General features: G+C 44.8%; 1 protein-coding gene across 1 annotated transcript in view; it reads right to left on the reverse strand.

The window, feature by feature from the left end:
- LYST (lysosomal trafficking regulator) overlaps nt 1-20,646 on the reverse strand; it is a 556,878-nt gene that overhangs the window by 335,856 nt on the left and 200,376 nt on the right. Inside the window, 1 exon segment of the mRNA XM_044290763.1 lies at nt 7,630-7,779. Within this exon segment, the coding sequence (XP_044146698.1) occupies nt 7,630-7,779 (150 nt within the window).

A 20,646-nucleotide genomic window follows, 5' to 3' on the forward strand; every position in this document is an offset into this window, starting at 1 on the left:
CCATCAAATTTATGGGAATTGAAAGAGTCAACAAATCAGTTAGAGGGGGTGATTGGGATAGGCGGATCCTCCAGCGTGAATGCTGGTGGATCTTTAAACTCAATACGTCCCACCCTCACGGCCTAAACGAACAACTACATTTTGGCTGCTATATTTGAACTCTCCTCCCATCTGTAGCATCCCTTATGTAGTTTATACAACCACTGGTATAGTACCCTTATTGTCACCAATTAAGTCCTTTCCTAATCTCAGTAGCCTGATATCACTCCTCTCAATATTCTGCTTACAAGATGTCTGCCCTTTCTCTATCTCTCCCTTCTAGGCTGGTTAGTTTCCTGACCCGCCAAAATGCTCCACCTAGTCCAATTAATAAGGGGTTAATCTTTCCCCATCTAAGGAATAAAAGTGTTGCAGCTACGGGGGTTGGGACCTGTACTCCCCTAGTGTAGCTCCACCCCCCTTCATCGGCAGATTATACTGCTGGGACGCATCTCAATGGGGCGGTCTGGTAACTTTCCACTCCCCCCCTCCACTGAGTTGCGCCCATCGGACGGACCTGCAGGCATTACAACGCATCTACGTCACAACAATTGCCTCTGCACCTAGTCCTCTCCGATAGTGCTGTGCCCGATAGCGCATGCGCCCTGTAGTGGCATCACACCCCCGTCCGGCCTTGTCACGTGATCGGGCCATGTCACGGGGGTTGACGTCATGCGGGACATGCGCACGGACCGGCGCCTCCCCCCTTCCCTACTCAAATACAGCGCGCCAAGGCGCACTAGCCAGGCGTACACCTCATGTGACGGTCGGCACACTGAACCTGTGGGCCGCTGCTCCTGGATTCTCTTGAGACCGCTCCAGCAGCAATGTGAGTACATGCTCAAATTTAACAGGAGGTGGGCAGCATGGGCACTTAGATTTAGCACTGTATTTACACTGCTTCTTTCTATGTGTTCCTATAGGTTTTCCATATGCCTCACTCTGTCATCAGTCTTTACTTTGGAGGGTACTCCTTAATCTATTACCCCCCACATCCTTGCTACACTGGGATATCTATTACAGTGGCAATTACTTGACTGACAGGAGCCATAATACTAAGCCCCGTGTCCCCTGATGATTTATGGGGTCTTAGTTCACCACAACAGTGGATTCATTTAGATATGTTATACTAAGGAGATCTATTTAGATATGTTATACTAAGGAAACGCGTCGGGACACGTTGACATATCATTAGACACGTGCAGTCATATGTGCGTTTTAGTCTCTACCATCCTAAATTACTTATGAGATATATACAACTTATTTATACTTATATCTCCACTTGCCTTGAGTTAAAGAATCTTGCCCCTAGACACCCTCTGTTAGGGTCACCTAGGGCTTTCGCATCAGGGCAAGGTTCCGGACGGGGCCACCCCTTGCGGGGCACGGACCCCGTGTTAGGTCACTAGGGCCAGGTCAGGCCAAGCAGGGAGGTACTAGGGTGAGTTTCTTTCCTGATGCCACTCTAATACCGGACCAGTTGGATACCCCTGACGTCCTTCTCCGTCTTCCTTGAATATCGGATGAAGTACCTACCTGCCACATGTGACCTCCTCCTGCCTTAACCCACGAATACGTGGTCGCTAAGCGAGGCCCACATATAAATTGGTAAGACTTTTCCATTTATTACGTTTGTTCCCTTGACTACTCCAAGGGAATCAGACAATAGGGATCACTCGGTCCCTCCACCACAGGTCTTTGTGATATTCTCCATAGGCTTATTTGGGGGGAGGGGGCGAGACCTATTTTGGTGTGCAGCACCACCTATGTTGCACCAAACCGTCCAATAAACCCCCTCTGCAGGGGTTTTGTCTGTCTTATTGTGATTTTTGTTTGTAAGGGGTCTCTTACTCCCCACCTTGGGGGAATGGATCTAGTAAAAGTTAAGTTTTAAATTGTTACTGCTCCCCTTCGTTTTCATACTCTACTATTTTTCTGAGCGGTACCCAGGAGATCTGCCCCCGCAGTTAAATATCCTGGTAGGACACTCTATTTTTCACTAAGCTGCTACAGGCCAGCAAAGGCTTGGAGGAGAGGTCTGCTGCGTCCTCCCTTAGGCGTGCGACTAGCAACAATGACAGTTGGGTGGAAGCACATGTTACGAACGGTCAGGGACGTGGCCATGAGACTGGCGAGTGTGACATAAGTGACAGACAGTGGATGAAGATGTAGCCAATCGCATGTGGGAGCCGGATGAAGAGGGGGCATCATCAGGGTTAAAGGTTGGCAGCATGCCAATGAGCCAGCAGAATGAAAGCAGTGGGAGATCTAGAGAAAAATGTGTCTGGGGTAGACCGATTGCTACTCTGGAGCGAACCTGTCAGGAAGAAACTAGCAGTGCACGGGTTCATAAAGGCAGCGGCATTCAGTCATTACGGAGTGTTGGGGGTAAAATGCCATACTCCGCAGTGTGGGAATTTATCATCAAGTTGCTGGACGACATTAGCGTGGCGGTATACAGGATATGTGGTTGGAAGTTGAAGCGCGGTCAGGGTGCTAATGTTGGTCACCCCTTGAGGGAGCAGTACACGAAACGCGTGTCGGGGTGTGGACTGGTAGTGCATCTTTGTGGTGGGAATCCTTTCTCGGGTCATTATATTGCTCATGGTTAAGACTGACTTACATGCTAGTCAGGAACTCTATTTTGATACGCATCCTCAGTTTATTGCTGCCACATATTCACATATTGTTTATGTATTCAGTTTGGTGAATTTCTTTTGGCTAGTATATATATAGCCCCCGTTGTGATTTAATTACATGTTATTTATGTATTCAGCCTTGCTATCTATTAATTGCTCACTGGTGTGATTTATCTCTTCATTATCTATGTATTTAACCTGGGCTCTTGTCATGCATTAAATTTGGCAGTAGATATTATAATTATACAGCACTTTTAGAGCCAGCTATATAAATTTGTACTGAGCAGCTTATCAACTGACCGTGATAAATTTGCACTAGCACTTTATTATCCCGTGTACAGTTATGCACCACCAGTCACTTTTGTTTTAACTTTGATTTTAATTGTTGTGTATTGTCAATCATGTGAACATATATTATGAATTGATATACTAATAAAATGTTTTTGTTTTTTTTATACACATACGGTGCCGATATATTTCTTTATATGTAGACTCATATCTTTGTAGGTTATAATGTTGGCACCACAGCCCTGCATTAACACATGGAGCGTCACTGATGCTCCTTCTCGTCAAGTGTTTAGCCAGTCATCGATCACCAAGGTAATTACAAAGAGACAACAGTATGCATTCACTCATCCAATGGCAGAAAAGCTGAACGTGCACCAGGCCAAGTAACTGGCACTACAGTGCCTTCCTTTTTTGCTCAGAATTAAAAAAAGAATTGGATTTTGTAAGCTCAAATGCAATCTTCAAAATCATTAAAAATAGCACATTTAAAAAAGTTTAAATCGCCCCCTTTCGGTAGGATAAAAAAATTATTACATAACAAAAAATATAAACATCATGGGTATCACAGCAACCAAAAATATAAATATAATATAAAAATATTTTTCCAATACGGTGATTGGCATAACGGAAAAAAGGGTCACAATGACCAATTTGCCATTTTTTTATCTCTTGTCTTACCCCCCAAAAATGTAATAAAATGTGCTCAAAAAGTCACACACACTCCAAAATGGTATCCGTAAAAACTACAGATTGTCCGGCCAAAAAATTGCCCTCACACAGCTCAGTAGATAAAACTATAAAAGACATGTGGGGGTCAAAATATGGTGATGCAAAAAAAAGAGAAAAAAATCTCAAAGTTTACATTTATTTTTACACCATTTAGACATATAAACCTATACATATGTGTTATTGTTGTAATCGTACTGACCCAAGCAATGAAGAGCACAGGTCAGTTTTGAGCCAACGGAATGCCGTGGGAAAAAAATCCATAAAACTGTGATAGAATTCCTCCCCATTTGGAATTTTTTACCTGCTTCCCACTACATTGTATGGCATATTACATAGTGGCATTAGAAACCATCGGCCCACAATAAAAATCAGTCCTCATACAGCTATGCGAACAATGAAGAAAATAAATAAATAAAAGAAAAAAGTTATGGCTCATGGAAGAAAGGGAAGAAAAATGAAATTTTTTTTTTTTTTTTTAAAGTTCCAGTATCCTAAGGGTAAAATAGGCCTTGAGACAGGACTCGGATGTTAAATAAGCCAGCACCTCATCTACAGACTGCTGTTTCAGGGTGATTTTGCCTCATAAGTGCATAGCACAGAGTGCTGGCTTAACTAGGTTAGAAGCCTTAGCCAGGATTTTAGGGATACTCTCTCCTTAGTCGGCGTGAGGAGACTTATAGGCCATACATGCTCCTCTGGAATTCTGGGAAGAAAGGGATGCAAATTAGCTAGTAACAAGATCTGCCTATGCTACCAGATGTGAAGCAGCCATCCTGTAAGTCAGTGGTCCTCAACCTTAGGCACTCCAGATCTGGTAAAACTACAACTCCCAGCATGCTCCATTAACTTCTATGGGAGTTATGAAAACAGCTGATCAAGTGTGAATACTGGGAGTCGTCGTTTCACCAAAGCTGTAGTGCTTAAAGGTTGCTGATCCCTGCTATAAGTCAATGTTTGACCCTTTAACCCCGGGCCATTTTTTGCAAATCTGATATGTGTCACATTATATGGTAATAACCTTAAAGCGATTTTACTTATACAGGCTAATCTGAGACTGTTTTCTCGTCACATATTGTACTGAACAGTGGCAAAATTGAGTAAAAAATGTACCAAATTTTTTTTTAAATACCAAAATTACAACAAAAAAAATTGAAAAATTAGCAAATTTTCTCATTTCTATTTCTGTACTTTTATAATAGATAATAAATAATACCTCCAAAAATAGTTATTACTTTACATTCCCAATATGTCCCCTTCCTGTTTGCATCATTTTGAAAACATTAAATTTTTTGGGGGGCGTTAGAAGGCTTAAAAATAGAAAAATCTTCAAATTTTTAAAAACATTTCCAAAACCCAATTTTTTCAGGACCAGTTCAGTTATTAAGTCACTTTCTGAGGCTTAGGCCGAATGCACACGGCCGTGAGCGGTCCATGGAACCACGGCCTGGATTCCTGCTGAGAGCAGGAGCGCACAGCGTCATTGGTTGCTATAACACCGTGCGCTCCCTGCTGCCGCCGCAATACAGTGATACACTGGTATAGATCATGAGGAGGGGGGTTTAGGGATCTGGAACATCTGCAAATGAAGAAAAAAAAAAAAAAAAGTCTGGGCAGCAATTCCAGATGTTATTCTTTCTTCTTCTTTTCAGCAGGAAAGGGGTTAAAATCGCAGTAGTCCCAGCAAGCCACAAGCAGCACAGAACCTCTCTGCATGCAGTCACCAGCTAGAATGGCTGCATGCAGGGAAGTTCAGCCCTTCCTATGCAGCTATAGCGCTGCCATTGGCTGGAGCGTTGTTCCAGCCAATAGCAGCGCTGGCAGGGGACCCAAAACACTGGTGGTCCACTGACTGACCTAGGAGTTTACTGGTGCTGACTTGTTCAGCACCGGTCACCTCCACATGACACCCCCCGCCCTTCCCTGCAGCTCTGTATCGCAGCCGGCATTGCGATACGCATGTCTAAGGAATCCGGCCAGTAGCAGCGATCGGGGCTGCAGGGGAGCAGAAATATCTCCCCCATCCCTTAGCTAACATGACTGCCTGCTCGGATGAACAGCCATAGCACCCTGGTTCCCAAGCGATTATGCCCGGGGGCCGGGAGTTCGGCGCGCCGCAATGGTATGGCGCTGGGCAACAAGTCATGTCTTGTTGTGCCGTACTATTATGGCGCTGGGCGGGAAGGGGTTAAATAGGCCTTAAAACATGACTGGTATATTAAATAGGCCAGAACCTCACCTGGAGACACATGTTCGGGGTGATTCTCCTTTATCAGTGTTTCAATATCTCAAAGCCTATTGAAAGGGTCAAACATTAACCCTAAGGGTCAAACATTAATTATTTTTTGAGGTGCGGAGGCACGGCCAGAAACCTCATGGAAGCACTCCGTAGTGCTTTCTATCCATGCCTCTGTTCTGCACTGCATTTCCGTGATTGCGAACCCATTCAAGTGAATAGTCCGCATCAGTGATACAGGGTGCACACGGCCAGTGCCCCGTGTATTGCTGACCTGCTGTATGTGGGCCGCATTACGGCCACGGACGCACAACGTTTGTGTGCATGAGGCCTTATAAAGAAGAATGGCTTGTATCAACCAGGATTTCCAGACATGGGTACCTGATTAAACAGACTAGTTCATTCTGGTAGTAATGATCTGACTGCAGTGTGCTGCCACCCCAGAACATTGTGCTGCTGCCACTATTCTGATGCTGCCACCTGCCTGATGCCACACTCCTGCTGCCTCTACTGCCATCTGCCCCTACTGTGATTTGCCAACATCTTGTGCTTTTACTGCCACTGCTGTTGCCCCACCTTCTAAATATGTTCCGAGCCCACTATAGTTAAACTTCATGTTGTTGCCCCCCCTCCCCACTCTGTTCAAGAGCCACTATTGTGACTCTTAATGCTGTTGCAACCCTCACCAGTCTGTTATGGGGCCAGTAGTGTCCCTGTTTGGCTGTGTTCACACGACTGTCTATTTTTCCGTTCTTCTGATCCATCGGTAAAAGTAACAGTTTATAAGGCTGAAAAAAAAGAAGTCTTTCCATCCAGTTAAGTCTGTTATCTGTCAAGTCAGAAAAAAAAAAAAAAAAAGTTTTTCTGACTTTTTGTCATTTGAGCATCCATAAGGCCTCTATCTCACGGGATTTGATCATGATTTGGAGTGGGTCCAAAACACAGAAGACATGCAAATATATCCATCACATGTTATCTATGTTTCGAACCCAATCTTGTTTTTGCCTTACCAATACTGATAAAATACGGATTTAAAAAAACTGACCAAATACTGACATTGTGATAGAGGCCATTAGGCCATGTGATAGAGGCCATGCAGGACATTTCCATCTGAATAAAACAGATTTTAGAGGTAGATGGCCAAAACTCATGCAAATTGATTATGAGGCCTCTATCACACGGTCATTAATTTGCATCGGGATTTGATCAAGAGTTGGAAGCTATAAGAAGTAAGGCCCCTTGCAGACGAGCTTTTGTCAGGCTGGGCAGCTCCTGGCCTGACCTCCCAGCACTGACAGGGGTCACATAGCATTATATTTATTTATTTTGCTATGTAACCCTTACAGTTCTGGAATGTATTGGATAACACTATATGCTGCAAGCAGCGTTCAGGTGTCTGCCTACTGAGCGGAGGACAAACGGTGCCAGACTGAGGCATTCTGAGCGGATCCGCATCCACTCAGAATGCATTAGGGCTGTACGGATCGTTCGGGGCCGCTTGTGAGAGCCTTCAAACGGAACTCACAAGCGGAGCCCCGAATGCTAGTGTGAAAGTAGCCTTAAGCGCATCTTGTTCATTTCATTTCATATCATATCCATTGTAGTGGTGTATAGAGCCTGCTAAAAACGCTGACACTAAAAAAACAAATATTTCTTCAAAAAAGCATAACATATTGCAATATTTAAAAGAAAAATTCATACCTCTGCTTTTGACCAAATTTTCCAGTCTAAGAGTAGGTGTTCTAATAGATCAACATCTTGAATCACAGCAGTAGTTTCATAATTTAGGCAAACATTTTCATTCTCATTTGTACTGAGTAACCAATCACCAGTGCATCCTTTCAAAATGGTCTAAAGTATAAACAGATAAACATTTACACAAAGACTCATTCTTTGGAAAAAATCCATTGATATAATAGTACATTGAAACAGAAAAATATTTGTACAAACTAACAAAAAAAAAGTAAAATGCTGCAAAAGAAATTTGTCAAAGTAATAAAAAAAAATATAGTGTTTTCTCATTTTTTCATTGTCGCCTTTCTCTTGCAGCATTTTACTTTACCAATATCTTTATTCTCTGGGTCAGTACGATAACCGCAATACAAAATAAATCTTTTTTTATTTCACATTTTATTACTTTTGTACAATAAAACACCCTTTTTTTTTTTTTAAACAAATGGAAGAAAATCTTTTTGCATCGCCGCTTCCCATAACCCATAACTTCTTTATTTTTATTTCTATAGAGTTGTGTGAGGGCTTGATTTTTGCGGGACAACTTGTAGTTTTCATTGGTATCATTTTGGGGCAAATTACGCTTTTTGATCGATTGTTACTTTTTTCCGGTGTTGATTAAGAAATTTGCAATTCTGCCTTTTTTACAGCGTTCTCAATATAGGATAATTTACATGATATTTGTGTAGTGTGGGACGTGGCAATACCAAACACGTGAGGGAGATTTTATTTTATCATAATTTTTTTTTATTTAATAATTTTTTTTTCCCCCCCACTTAATAGCCTCACAAGGGGACAATAACAGGCAATATTTGGATTGCTTTAAAAATACAGTGCACCACATTGCATTTTAATGTCAGTGCTATACTGACATTGACCACCAGCCTGCTGGAAAACACTCAAGGCAGACTTGGAGCCAATATCAGCCAGCCTTTACACACATCGGCACCCTACGATCGCATTTGCAGGGTGCCGATGGGAGACAGAGGAAGGCATCTCCCTCTGTCACAGCTTACATGCGGTAGGCATCATTGCCCGTGGCATGTAAGGGGTTAAACAGACCTGATTGGAACTCCTGCAGGTTCAGGCTGTTAGATCAGGAGTGCGGATCTCATGTGAGAACCGATCCCCCAATCTCCGCTGCATGGGGGACCCAGCCTAAGGTCCCTTAGTGACCGCCATAAAAAGGGCGTATTAAGGGGTTAACTAGAAATGTATTTAAACGCTATGGTACAAATTAACCCCTTAATGACCAATGCACCTTTTTAAGAGGCCTTATTCTACAGGCCTGTCTTATGTACATTATGATCAACTGCACAAGTTGTGTAATACCTTTTTTTTACACAGATTTTCCGTGCAGGAAAAAAAGGCCGCATAGTACAGTACCAGAAAAGGGTATGAGATTACACAAATCTCATGTACACTTTGCTGCTATTTTCTGTGTAGAAATTGAGCTACAGCGCAGATTTGATTTCCAAATCCGAAGCACGTCAATTATGTTTGTGGTTTTAGCTGCAGATTTCACCCATTTCTTATAAAGGGTGAGATCTATGACAAAACCGCATCTCCAACAAGATGGCGCCAAGAGGCTGCACGTCGCACTCAGCAGTTCCAAATGCCTGATACCTTTATATCCTTATACTTTTATACCTTTTTTGCTGCACTGCCTGGACTTGTTATCCATGGGTGGAGGTTCAAGGGCCTCTGATGGGAAGGTGTATGTGGGTCCTTGGGGGGAGACATTGTAAGGTCTAGGAGTACTATTGGAACAGTTTAAAGACTGGGGACGCTACAGAAGGGCACTAAAAAGTATGGGGGAACTATAAGGGGCATTAAATTGCTGGGACATTATAACTAGTCGAGAATTATAGGGGAAAATATAACTACTGAGAGCATTATCAAGTGGACGTAATACTACTAGGAGCTCTATAAGGGTGCCTTATTAATATGAAAGGGAGCTATATAGATGCCTTATTATTACTGGGTGCACTATGATGGGCATTATTATTTCACCTGATATATGAGCACTGCTAATGTGCATATTATCACTTCTAATGCCTCCAATATTATCATTATTAGGGGCACTCACTAATAAGGGCACTCTGGGACAGAATTATTACGACTGGTGGGACCTTTATATTACTATAGGGGGACTATATTTATGGCACTGATATTATTATTTATTATTAAAGCGTCATTTATTCCATAGCGCTGTACATATGAGAAGAGGTATACATACATAATACAGACAATTTCACTAATCATAAACAAAACAAGGGTTTTCAGATTTCAGATTTAGGCTACTTTCACACTAGCGTTCGATCGGATCCGTTCTGAACGGATCCGCTCATAATAATGCAGACGGTGGCTCCGTTCAGAACGGATCCGTCTGCATTATAACTTAGAAAAATTTTCTAAGTGTGAAAGTAGCCTGAGCGGATCTGTTCAGACTTTACATTGAAAGTCAATGGGGGACGGATCTGCTTGAAGATTGAGCCATATGGTGTCATCTTCAAGCGGATCCGTCCCCATTGACTTCCATTATAAGTCGGAACGGATCCGCTCGCCTCCGCACGGCCAGGCGAACGCTGCTTGCAGCGTTCGGGTGTCCGCTCACTGAGCGGAGCGGAGGCTGAGCGCTGGCAGACGGATGCATTCTCAGTGGATCCGCCTCCACTGAGAATGCATTAGGGCCAGACGGCTGCGTTCAGGGCCGCTTGTGAGCCCCTTCAAACGGAGCTCACGAGCGGACACCTGAACGCAGGTGTGAAAGGAGCCTTATTTTGAAGTATTCCACTGTAGGTGAGAGTCTGATATGTTGAGGTTCCAGAGTATGGGGGATGTGCAGGAGAAATCCTGAAGGCGATTGTGGGAAGAGGTGATAAGAGGAGAGGAGAGAAGGAGGTCTTGTGATGATCGGAGAGTGCGTGTGGGGATGTGAATTCGCTGGGCAATGGGGAGCCAGTAAAGGGATTGGCAGAAGGGAGAGGCAGAGGGTTAATAGGGTAAGAGGTGAATTAGTCGGGCAGCAGAGTTAAGGATAGATTGGAGGGGTGCGACAGTGCTAGATGGAAGGTCACAGAGGAGAGTTTTGCAGTAGTCTAGGTGGGAGATGATGAGGGCATGTACAAGCATTTTCGCAGATTCAAAAATAAGAAAAGCGCGGATGCGGGAGAGTTGGAGGCGGCAGGTGGTGGAAAGGGCTTGGATGTGCGGTCGGAAGGAAAGGGCAGAATCCAAGGTCACTCCAAGGCAGCGGACTTGGTTGAACGGGAATAGTGTGCAGCCATTGATCGTGATAGATAGGTCTGTTGGGGGGTTCAGCAAGATGGGGGGGAAAGATGATGAAATCTGTTTTATCCATGTTACGTTTTAGAAAGTGAAAGGCGAAGGAGGATAATATAGAATATTGTCAGCATAAGAGTGATACTGAAAGCCGTGGGACTCTATGAGCTGTCCCAGGCCAAAAGTGTAGCTAGAGAAGAGCAGGGGTCCTAGGACAGAGCCTTGCGGGACATCGACAGAGCGGGAATGAGACGAGGAGGTGGTGCGAGAGTGGGAGACACAAAATGTCCGTTCTGTGAGGTATGATGTGGGCCAGGTCAGCGATGCCAAGAGATGAGAGAGTTTGCAACAGAAGGGAGTGGTCAACAGTGTCGAAGGCAGAGGACAGGTCAAGGAGAAGGAGGACAGAGTATTGTTTCTTGGTTTTGGCTGTTAGTAGGTCATTGGTGAATTTGGTAAGGGCAGTCTCAGTCGAGTGGTGGGGTCGGAAGCTAGATTGTAGGCGGTCAAAGAGGGAGCAGGAGGAGAGGCGAGAGGACAGTTCTGAATGGACATGTTGTTCAAGCAGCTTTGAGGCACACAGAAGAAGTATTACTGGACTGGACAAAGCAGATGGGTCAAGGGAAGGCTTTTTGAGGATGGGTGTAATGGTAGCATGTTTAAAAGCAGAGGGGAAGACACCAGAGGTTAGTGATAGGTTAAAGAGATGAGTTAGGCCTGGGATAAGCACTCTGGTGAGGTTAGGGATGAGGTGGGATGGCATTGGGTCAAGTGCACAGGTGGTCAGATGAGATCTGGAGAGTAGAGAGGAGAGTTTTTCTTCTGTAATGCTGGAGAAGCGGGTTTTGGCAGAAGAGGACCAAGCAGTTGTGTAGAGGCTTCGTGGGGACTGTGTACTGAAGCTTTCTCTGATGTTGACTATCTTCTGTTTGAAGTATTTGGCAAAGTCCTCAGCTGAGATGAGAGGAGAGGGTGGGGGCGCTGGGGGATGGAGAAGGGAGTTAAAAAAGTGTTAAAAAGTCGTTTAGGGCTGTGAGCCAGGGAAGATATGAGAGATAAGAAGTAGGCCTGTTTTGCATCAGTGAGTGAGGATTTAAATATGAGGAGGGATTGCTTGTATGCAGTAAAATGATCTTTAGAATGGGATTTCTTCCATTGCCTCTCAGCAGCCCTGGAAGCTTGTCTGATTTTTCTTTTGGTCAGGTTGGTGTGCCAGGTTGTCTGTAAATTTTTCGGGTTTTGTTGTGTGTGAGGGGGGCAACAGTGTCCAGAGCTGTACTTATTGTGGTGTTATATAGGAAGGTGGCAGCATCTGGGTCTTGGAGGGAACAGATGGTAGAGAGAGGGAGAAGAGAGTCAGAAAACAAACGAAAATTTAGATGTTTAAGGTTCCTGCGGGGGTGTGCTAGTATGTGGACAGGGGGAGCTGCAGAAGATACCAATGAGGAGAAAGTGAGTAGTTTGTGGTAGGATAGGGGGAGAGGCGAATTAGAAAGCTTATATAGGGAGCAGAGGCGGGTAAAGATCCAGAGTGTGACCATCTCTGTGGGTGGGAGCTGAAGACCCCTGTGATAGGCCGAAGGAGGAAGAGAGTGACAGGAGTTTAGAGGCGGCCGAGTGGCAGGTGTCAATAGGGATTTTAAAGTCACCCATGATGATAGTGGGGATGTCGGTAGAAAGAAAGTGTAGTAGCCAGGTGTTAAAGTGGTCAAGAAAGATGGTGGCTGGTCCTGGGGGGCGGTGAACGACAGCTACTTGAAGGTTGGAGGGAGAGTAGATGCAAACAGAGTGTACTTCCAATGAGGCGTAATGGAGGGTGGCAGTGGAGTTGGGCTGTAGGAGCAGGTGTCTGATAGGAGAAGACCAACTACTTCACCATGTTTGCAGCTGGGGCAGGGGGTGTGAGTAAATTGAAATCCACTATAAGAGTGCAGCAAGGGAGGAGGTGTCAAAGGGTGTCAGCCATGTTTCTGTGAAACCCAGAAAGGAAAGTTTTTGAAAGATAAAAAGTTTATGAATGTAGGACAGTTTGTTACAGACATAGCGTGAGTTCCATAATGCTCCTGCAAGAGGAACCAAAAGAGCAGGGGTCAGAGGAATGGTTATTAGGTTTAAGGAGTTGTAGAAATTTGTAGAAGGAGATTTGCAGTGGGACATGGAGGTGATAGTGGGGATTTGCTGAGGGGGGCTGGATTTGGAGAGTTATCACCAGCAACAAGAATAAGAAGAGAAAGTGTTAATAGGTGAGAATAAGAGGGCATGAGGTATTTGTGCGTGTTTGGGAAGGAAGTGGGATAAAAATAATTTCTGCAGTATAGTATATAGGGCATTGGGGAGCACAGCATTGGAATAGCAGCAGAATGACACTGTTGTGGCATCAGAGCCAGGAAGATAAGAAAATTGAGGAACCTAAGAAGTCTGTGTCAAACTCTGCAGAGACAAGATGTGGCTGAAAGAAGTTGTCTGGGCCGAATGAAAAAGATGATCAATAATGAATGACAATATCTACACCAGAGAAGAGGTCAACTGTGATGCACTGGATGTAATAGGTATGTGGTGCTGTCCAGTCTTGTATGTTTGGTAGTGTTCACGCAGCAAGAAAAATATGCCTTTAGTGTTACAGTGTGGGGGAGCAGGGCAACTTAGAGAATTGGGCCATATGCATTGGGGTTTGTAGATGTGGATCTTTTGAGATCATAGCAACGCCCCCGATGAAGGCTGTTCTCGGAACGGCCTTCTCCCGGTGACTGCATGTGTTTCAGAGCGTCTCGCGGCGCAGGCACAGGTAAGGACTTACCTCTGCATCACCGGACTTGGGAATTAAGATGGCAGATCGCATGTGTTCGTCGGCGAACACTGCGAAATGGCCATCACTGATTACAAGGGAGTCCGTGCAGTAGAGGACTCCAGCATAAAATAAACCGGACAGATCCGTTATGCAGGCCATAAACTTGTATTAAGAAGGGATGAATAACGGAATGCCTCTAAAGGCATTCCTTCATGGAATTGCGTTATGGTCCGTGGTAAGAGAATCCATAACGCAATTCAGTAAATACCACAACACAAACCCACACACAAACGTCTAGCAGCAGACCCATCTCTAGAACAACTGTTAAGAGGAGACTGTGAATCAGGCCTTCATGGTAGAATATCTGCTAGGAAACCACTGCTAAGGACAGGCAACAAGCAGAAGAGACTTGTTTGGGCTAAAGAACACAAGGAATGGACATTAGACCAGTGGAAATCTGTGCTTTGGTCTGATGAATCCAAATTTGAGATCTTTGGTTCCAACCACCGTGTCTTTGTGCAACGCAGAAAAGGTGAACGGATGGACTCTACATGCCTGGTTCCCACCGTGAAGCATGGAGGAGGAGGTGTGATGGTGCTTTGCTGGTGACACTGTTGGGGATTTATTCAAAATTGAAGGCATACTGAACCAGCATGGCTACCACAGCATCTTGCAGCGGCATGCTATTCCATCCGGTTTGCGTTTAGTTGGACCATCATTTATTTTTCAACAGGACAATGACCCCAAACACACCTCCAGGCTGTGTAAGGGCTATTTGACCGTGAAGGAGAGTGATGGGGTGCTGTGCCAGATGACCTAGCCTCCACAGTCACCGGACCTGAACCCAATCGAGATGGTTTGGGGTGAGCTGGACCGCAGAGTGAAGGCAAAAGGGCCAACAAGTGCTAAGCATCTCTGGGAACTCCTTCAAGACTGTTGGAAGACCATTTCAGGTGACTACCTCTTGAAGCTCATCAAGAGAATGCCATGAGTATGCAAAGCAGTATTTAAAGCAAAAGGTGGCTACTTTGAAGAACCTAGAATATGACATATTTTCATGCCCTTGACTGAAAACCGAAACTGCCTTTTTGCCCAAATACTTTTAAAATACATTTTTTTTAATGATATTTATAACACTGCCATCCACAGACCCCCCACCCCATAACAGTGCCATCCACAGACCCCCCCACCCCATAACAGTGCCATCCACAGACCCCCACCCACCCCATAACAGTGCCATCCACAGACCCCCCCACCCCATAACAGTGCCATCCACAGACCCCCACCCACCCCATAACAGTGCCATCCACAGACCCCCACCCACCCCATAACAGTGCCATCCACAGACCCCCACCCACCCCATAACAGTGCCATCCACAGACCCCCCCCCCCCCCACACCCCATTGCCGCTCCAGTACAGACTAGTTATAAAATGTGTACAATTAATAAGGATTCTATTCATGAGGCCCCCTCTGCAGTAGAACATTCAATATAGCCACATCCTACTCACAGGGCTGTTATCTTAATGCTGGCCGGCCGGGCAGACGAGCGGCAGCGTCACGACTGACGTCACATGCCTGCGCTGCCTCCTTCATTCAGAAAGTAGGCCGGGCACATGACGTCAGTCGTGACGCTGCCGCTCCTCTGCCCGGCCGGCCAGCATTAAGATAACAGCCCTGTGAGTAGGATGTGGCTATATTGAATGTTCTACTGCAGAGGGGGCCTCATGAATAGAATCCTTATTAATTGTACACATTTTATAACTACTGGAGCTGGGGGCCGGAGCACAGTGAACGCACCGGCCCCCAGCTCCTCCTCCCAGTCCCTCCCCGCTATTTTTTGCCGATATGCATCAATATCGGCCGAAATGGATTAGGTGCATTTTCGGCCGCCGGAATTTCGGTGCACCCCTAATATATATATATATATATATATATATATATATATATATATTTATATATATACATACACACACACACACACACACACATACTCTGCATGTCACAAAACAAGCGACCACAGCTATAACTGCAAGCAAAACTTCCTTTACTGGGAAAATTGGTCAAAACATATGTGAGTTTGCTGCATGCAGAACACTAAAAAAAAAAATGTATTTCCAGACTGGAGGACAGAACTGCCAGTATACACAGAACCATCATGGATCTCAACTACAAATCTCACATATAAAAGCAAAAGGTAGAAACAAAGGAAGCGCTATTCACCTTCTTGAATCAACTTAAAAGGCTTTTTTCAACTTTTTAATACTGATGATCTATTCCAACGCCCAGGACCACACCGCAGACTTCTAGCAGCTTATTAACCACAGTGCCGTACATATTATGCCAGCCGCGCTTGGTATCGCAGCTCAGACCCATTCACTTCTATGGGGCTGAGATGTGCCTAGGCCACGTGATAGATGAAAGTGTTATCACTGGCCAAGGAAAAGCTAAGAGATGGCTGTGATGCTACTATGAGTGCCACTGCCTTCTTAAACAGCTGATCGGCAGGGGTCCTGGGTGTGGGACCCCCACAAATCAGGTAATGATGTATACAGAGGATAGGTCGTATTAAAATCACAGAAAAATACGGGAGCTCCGTACAGCATTAGAATGTATAGGCTCAGATGAGCCTAAGTTATTACTTCGCAAAGTAATAATTTTGGCTCATCAGAGCCAATACATTCTAATACTGTACTGAGCACAGTATTAAAATGAAGTTTTATGCAAATCCACTTTGGATGAAGCATCCGAAGTCGATTCGCTCATCCCCAGTCAGAGATCAATAAACTGCTCGTATTCATGACTTTTCTTTCCAGTTTTTTTAACTTGCTGGCTTTCACTTAAACTAAAAACTTTCACTTAAACTTCAACATTCTGACACTACTTCACTTGCTGCTGATCTTATGTTGGCTTACATTTTTCTCATATCACCAGGCCGTGTAAACAGACATGGTGGTGATGTTTGCATACTTCTATCCCCACACTGCACCTTCCAGGTCATTCCCCCAGTACCATCACTCACTCTTAAGTTCCACCTCAGACTATTCCACCCACTCTCCAGGTTGTATATCCAGTGTAGTTGTACAGCCATCCCCTGGATCACTCTGCTGTCTGGCTTTCCTATTTCCCGTCTTCAGAATGACCAATTAGACTAGACAGTCAAATCTCACCATCTGCTTACCAGCTTCTGTCTTTTTATGAGTTAATTTAACTTATTTTGGCTAAATATATTTTGAATTGGCCTTTATTAAAAATATTGAGCTGTCCAGTCACAAAGGGTTAACTTTTTCTAACTGACTTTCACTTTGTGCCAGTTATCTAATAAGCCATATCTCTAAACACTTATTTAAAGGGAACCTGTCAACTGGAAAAGACAATTTACACTAATCACAGTACCTTAAAGTATCTCTCATAGTGTGCCCAAAGATGTATTCATATCTTCTTTCTGCGTGGTGCTGTCTCATGAAATCGACTTATAAAACTGTGTTTGGCACCTTTTTGAAGTCACGGGGGCAGCGGCCTCCTTGACTCAAACGTCGGATAAGCCCGCCCCTATGTCGCTACTCCGCATATTGATGGACATTTTTCCCTGTAGCCGGGACCGCGCTCTTCTCGCGCATGCGTCGTGCGTGTCCTGCCACAGCATGATCCTGGCTACGGCTCCCTCCCTCCCTGGCATCATCTTGTTCACTGTGCCTGCGCCGTTCCTATACAGCGCGCCCACGCCCATCGCTTCTCCCCTGCGGAGTGAGCACAATCGCTGTCTGCTTGCACTGCAGCGCAGGCGTAGTGAACATGCAGATGCCAGGGAGGAAGGGAGCCGTAGCCGGGATCACGCTGCTGCAGGACGCGCATGGTCACGGCTACAGGGAAAAATGTCCAACATGCGGAGTAGCGGCATAGGGGCGGGCTTATCCGACGGTTGAGTCAAGGAGGCCGCTGCCCCCGTGACTTCAAAAAGGTGCCAAACACAGTTTTATAAGTCGATTTTATGAGACAGCACAAAGAAGATATGAATACATCTTTGGGCACACTATGAGAGATCTTTTAAGGTACTGTGATTAGTGTAAATGGTCTTTTCCAGGTGACAGGTTCCCTTTAAGATACATTTTTATCAGAAAGAGAAGGATCGAGCTTTAACCCTTTAAGGACCCATGACGTAGCTGTACGTCATGGTGGGTCCGATCCCTAAACATGGCACCCGCTCACAAGTGCAGCGGGCGCCTTAGCCACGGGGTTTCTGCCATTTTAAATAGGCTGATCGCATACATCCTACCCTTCAGATGCCATGGTCATATGTGACCACGGCATCTGCGCAGACCGTAAACTGAAGTCGCACGCTTCCGGTCCGGGAACAGCTTTCTCGGCTGAGATCGGGGAATATATTACTTTGCGCTAATTGACCTCAAACAGACTTCAGAGTTAATTATATGTATATATCAATACAGGCCACTAGGTGGCAGCCTTGTATTGATATAGTGCAAATTAAGTTTTATATGATGGCTATTTAGCCATCACTTAATACTATGGGCAATCGAATGATTGCCAGTTATTGTCACCCAAAAAAAAATATATTGAAAAAGTTGTGATCAATGCCGAAGTTTGGGCATTGAGGAGGAAGAATTGGATGATGTACGCCAATTGGCAGACTTATGGGATGAAGGTCACAGACCGGCTGGTACTGGACCTTTTACCCAACTTAGATCCCCTTTCGAAAAAGAATCCACCAGTCAGCGAGTATTGTCCCTTAGATGCCTTCCTGACAACCACAACAGAGAAGTTGAGGTCACTATACGTTCGGGGGCAAGGATCAATGAATCTTACCCGAGTCGAATTGGAGGCCCTGGAAGAACTACAAAATGATAAGCAGATCATCATTAAACCCTCAGACAAAGAGGGCAATGGCCTCATTAGTAAGACTGAGCATGTCTATTTATTACTTGTCAACCCCATCACACCAGTTTTCTATGGGCTGCCCAAGATACATAAAGGGGTTAATCCTCTTAAAGGCAGGCCCATAGCATCTAGGGTTGGCAGCCTCACAGAGAAGATCAGTAAATATGCGGATGTTATTTTACGAGCCTTTGTATTGAGTCTTCCCTCGTATGTGAGGGATTCAATGGACGTGCTCCAGCGTCTTAGTGATGTGATATGTGACAGTGGCATCCTCCTTGGGAGCTTGGACGTGGAGGCTCTCTACAGCTCCATCCCCCATGAGAAGGGATGTGAGGCTGTGGGGGCTTTCCTTGCAGAAAGCGGGGCACATTTAAGACCGCATAATGAGTTTGTAGTCACTCTGTTGATGTTCATTTTACAAAACAACATATTCCTGTTTGATGGACAAGTCTTCCACCAGCTCAGGTGAGTTGCAATGGGCAGTCCTTGCACCCCCACGTTTGCAAATCTCTACCTGGGCTGGCGGGAGAGTGAGGTTGTTTTCGGTGAGGATATGAGTCGATGGACCTCATCCATTACACTATGGTCGAGGTTCATCGACGACGTGTTTATCTCTGAGATGACACGATCCCCGCCTTCAAGGATTTCGTGTCTGCCCTTAATCAGAATAATCTGGGCTTGTTATTTACAAGTGAAATACATGACACGAAACTCACGTTCCTGGACCTCTCTATTCATAATCTATAAACATTGGTCCGGATAGAAAAAAAAATATCATGTTCAGAAAACCCACAGCCACAAATACGTTACTTAAATGGGAAAGTAGCCATCGCTCCCATTGAAACGTGGAATCCCCAAAGCTTGAGGGCAAGACGGAATTGCTCTGAGTGGGCGGACTTCAGGGTCACGGCGAACAACCTGAAGGCTAGATTTAGCCAAAGAAGCTATCCAGCAGAACCTCTCAGAATTGTGTATAAATATGCAGCCACATGCGACACAGAAAGTCTCTTACATCCAAAAGGTTGGTACCAAGGAAGATGCAAAAATGAGAATTATAGGAACCTTTCATGCAGCGCATAGGGAAGTACGGGAGGTCTTGAGAGACACCTGGAGTATTCTTTAATCTGACCCGATAATAGTGGGGCACCTTGTGGGTGATTATCCGTTGATCACTTTCCGTAGAGGAGGGAATTTAAGAGACAAGCTAGTGTACACAGTGCCTTTTCCACTCCAGCCCTGGAAACATGGTTACCCAAGAGACCACCGGGCACATATAGTTGTAATTGATTTGTGGCATGCAAGGCCATCATGAAGGGAAAGACAGTTGTGAGTATTGTTACCAAGCGGAGATACACAATTCGGTCATTCATCAACTGCAGAACAGTAGGCGTTGTGTATGTGGCTACTTGCATGTGTCATGTACAATATGTTGGCAAAACTAAACAGGAGTTTAGGCGGCGTATCGGTGAACATCTAAGGGATATTACAAATGAAGCAGACACTCCAATTGCCCAACATGTGCTCAAATATCACTGACAGGAACAACTGTATTAGGTTCCAGGGTATTGAGAACGTCAGAACATCAGTGAGGGGGAAGGGGATGTGATATTGACAATCTCCTCCGGAAAGAGGCTCAATGGACCTTTACTCTGCAGACCACCAAACCAGATGGTTTAAATGACTATCTCCTATATTGGGTTTATTCAGTGATATCTATGGTGGGGCAATTATGTATAGCTGAGGTTTAGGCCGGATTAACTGTCCACACTTATAACTCCATATACCGGTATGTGATGTATTCACCACGTGGGGGCTTTGTAGTCAGTAGGTGATGCACTGGATTATGGCACTGCTTAGCCCGACAATATCAGGGTGTCATCTTACATATTGGGTGATAAGGTTACCCATTTTTTATATCATTTAACTGCTTTAGACTATTCTGTAGACAGTATGATTGGCATTTAGATAATCTGTCAAGTATGAATCCTGAGCGAATGGGTTCAGATCGCTCCTCTATTT

Source organism: Bufo gargarizans, chromosome 4 (assembly GCF_014858855.1).
Source record: "Bufo gargarizans isolate SCDJY-AF-19 chromosome 4, ASM1485885v1, whole genome shotgun sequence".
In the NCBI taxonomy this organism is placed as follows: Eukaryota; Metazoa; Chordata; class Amphibia; order Anura; family Bufonidae; genus Bufo; species Bufo gargarizans.